Source organism: Empidonax traillii, unplaced genomic scaffold (genome assembly GCF_003031625.1).
Source record: "Empidonax traillii isolate 1590-97213 ecotype Southwest subspecies unplaced genomic scaffold, ASM303162v1 scaffold7574:size11810, whole genome shotgun sequence".
Lineage (NCBI taxonomy): Eukaryota > Metazoa > Chordata > Aves > Passeriformes > Tyrannidae > Empidonax > Empidonax traillii.
In genome coordinates, this window is record NW_020962618.1 from 2,414 (window position 1) to 4,700 (window position 2,287).

Below are 2,287 nucleotides of genomic sequence, written 5' to 3' on the forward strand. Positions count from 1 at the left end.
GGGAAGGAAGGGAAAAATTCCTGCTTACCTATGGGGCTGAGTTTTTGGGTAGAGGGGGCCTTTTTCCACCCCCCTCCCCATTCCCCCTGGGAGCAGAGGGAAAAGACTTGGAGCTGAAGCAGATTGGGAAGAGCTGCTGCCCCAGGGAGGGACTCCAGCAAGGACTGTCTCCCGTGGGAAGGGACCCCACGGAAACAGGGGAAGGACTCAGAGCCATTTTATCCCCCCCCCCCCCAGTCTGTGGTGAAAGCTCTGGTAATGCAGACCACAGAGGACCATCCTGCACCCCGTGGAAAGCAACTTTTTTAGCTTTTATCCTGTTGGCAATGAATTTAAGTTGTATTCCCTACGTTGAGTCTGTTTTGCCCGTTGGTAAATGACTGTGTCCCACTTCCTATCTCTGCTCATAAATTCTTTAACTGGGTTTTTCTTTTCTTCCCCCTCCTCTGCCAAGCTGGAGAGGGGAGGGTGAGCCAAACCCACTGCAGAGGACACGGGTAAGTCCCTGGAAAATTGTCCAGGAATTTGCTCCGATGCCATGGAAGTTCACCCTGGAACAACCTCAGGACCCTCAACGAGATCTATGGAGAGGCAGGTTTTCCTCCCGTGGGTGTTCACAGGGGACAAAGCTGTGATGGCCTCAACCCAGGGCAGTGATAGAGGGGCCCTGCCCCCAGTCAGCGTCCTGGACCCCACGGTGCCCTGGGTGGGTTTTGGGGGGTGTTCCCCCCCGGGGGGGTGTTGCCACCCCCCCCAATCTCCCAATTGCCCCTCTCCCCCCAGTGGGCCAGCACACCCATCATTTGATCCCATAAAACCTCCCAGTTTCCCACACTGGGCACCCCAGTTGCCCACCCAGACCTCCCAGTTGCCACTCCTGCTGCTCCAGTCCCTCCCCCACCCCTCAGATGAGTGAGAGGGGGAGGGGCAGGGTCATGACCCCCTCTCCCTCAGCCTCTTCTGGGGGCTTCCCAGTAAAACCAGTGGAGACAAACAGGGAGGAGCCGTTAAGGTGGGGGAGGGGCATAAGAACCTTTTATTGGGGTGGGGAAGGCGCTGGAAACCCCTTTGGTGGTGGGAGGGGCTCAGAACCGCTTTTACCCGGTGAGGGAGGGGGGCGGGGCAGGTCAGGAGGGGGAGTCCCCCTCTTTGGGGGTTTCCCCACTTGGGGGACTCTCCTCCCCCTCTCTCTCCCCCTCCTCCGGCCTCTCCCCCTCTGCTGGCCCCTCCCCCTCCCGCTCCATTCGCTCCCGGTAATTCCTCTGGAAAAAGCCACACTGTGGGGGGAGGGGCAGGGTAAGAATGGGGGGGGAAGGGGCGCACCCAGACTGGGGTTCACCCCTCTTCCCACCCCCCCCCCACCTCACCTTGGCGAGGCCGAGGACGATGAGGAGGAGGAGGAGCAGCCCCCCCACCCCTCCCCCCACGTAGCTGGGCAGGGGGTTCACTTCCCACAGCAGCTCGACCTCCGTGACCCCCTAAAATGTGGGGGAGGGGTCGAGGTCAGGCGGGGGGGAGGGGCTGCCCCATAAATCGGGACAGCCCCTCACCCACAACGACCTGCGGGAGGAAGAATTGGGAGAGCCCCTCCCTCCATCGGCCCTTCCCCCACCCCAGAGCCCCTCCCCCACCCCCCACCATTACCTGGGCTCGGATCAATTGGGGCGTGACCTCCACGAAGGGCGGGGCCAGAGCGAGCCAGAGGGCGGAGCAAAAGCGGGAGTGGGCGGGGCCCTGCGGGGGGGGGGAAGGGGGGTTAGAGAGGGGGGAGAGGCTTTAGGGGGGTGGGGGAGGGGTGGGATGTACCTTGCTGTGGGGGAGGGGCCGCAGGGCAGCACTGACCGTGACCCTCACGGGGAACCCTGGGGTCAGCGGGGTGGGGGGGCAGCGGAACAGCCTCAGGTGGGGGGTGAAGCAGGTCTGGGGGAGGGGGAGGGACCCAAAAATTAGGGCCCTGCCCCTCCCCCACCATGGGGGGGACACAATACTCCAAGACACCACAACTGTGGGACCCCCCAGAGCACCCCCACAGTGGGGTCTCCCTCCCTCAGAGCGCCCCTTTACGGGGGTCCCCACCCAAAAAACTCCCGATATGGGGGTGTCCACCCCAAAAAAACTTCCCCTCTCACCTGAGTGATGCTCCTGTTCAGCTCCTGCCCCACAGAGCCCCCCAGATGTGGCTCCACGGGGTCACAGGGGACCCCCGGATCCTGCTGGGAAAGGGGGTGAGTGGGGGGGGGCAGGGGGCTTGCGGGGGAATTGGGGTTAAGGGGGGAGCAGAGGGGCA

At 63.1% G+C, this 2,287-nt stretch overlaps 1 protein-coding gene across 1 annotated transcript in view; it reads right to left on the reverse strand.

The window, feature by feature from the left end:
• Window positions 1–1,038: 1,038 nt before the first annotated feature.
• LOC114073631 (integrin alpha-L-like) overlaps window positions 1,039–2,287 on the reverse strand; it is a gene marked incomplete at its 5' end in the record, with an annotated part of 8,200 nt that continues 6,951 nt past the window's right edge. Inside the window, 5 exons of the mRNA XM_027911358.1 lie at window positions 1,039–1,277; window positions 1,368–1,478; window positions 1,645–1,734; window positions 1,807–1,920; window positions 2,130–2,247. Coding sequence (XP_027767159.1) covers window positions 1,128–1,277; window positions 1,368–1,478; window positions 1,645–1,734; window positions 1,807–1,920; window positions 2,130–2,247 — 583 coding nt within the window. The remainder of the gene's footprint in view (window positions 1,278–1,367; window positions 1,479–1,644; window positions 1,735–1,806; window positions 1,921–2,129; window positions 2,248–2,287) is intronic.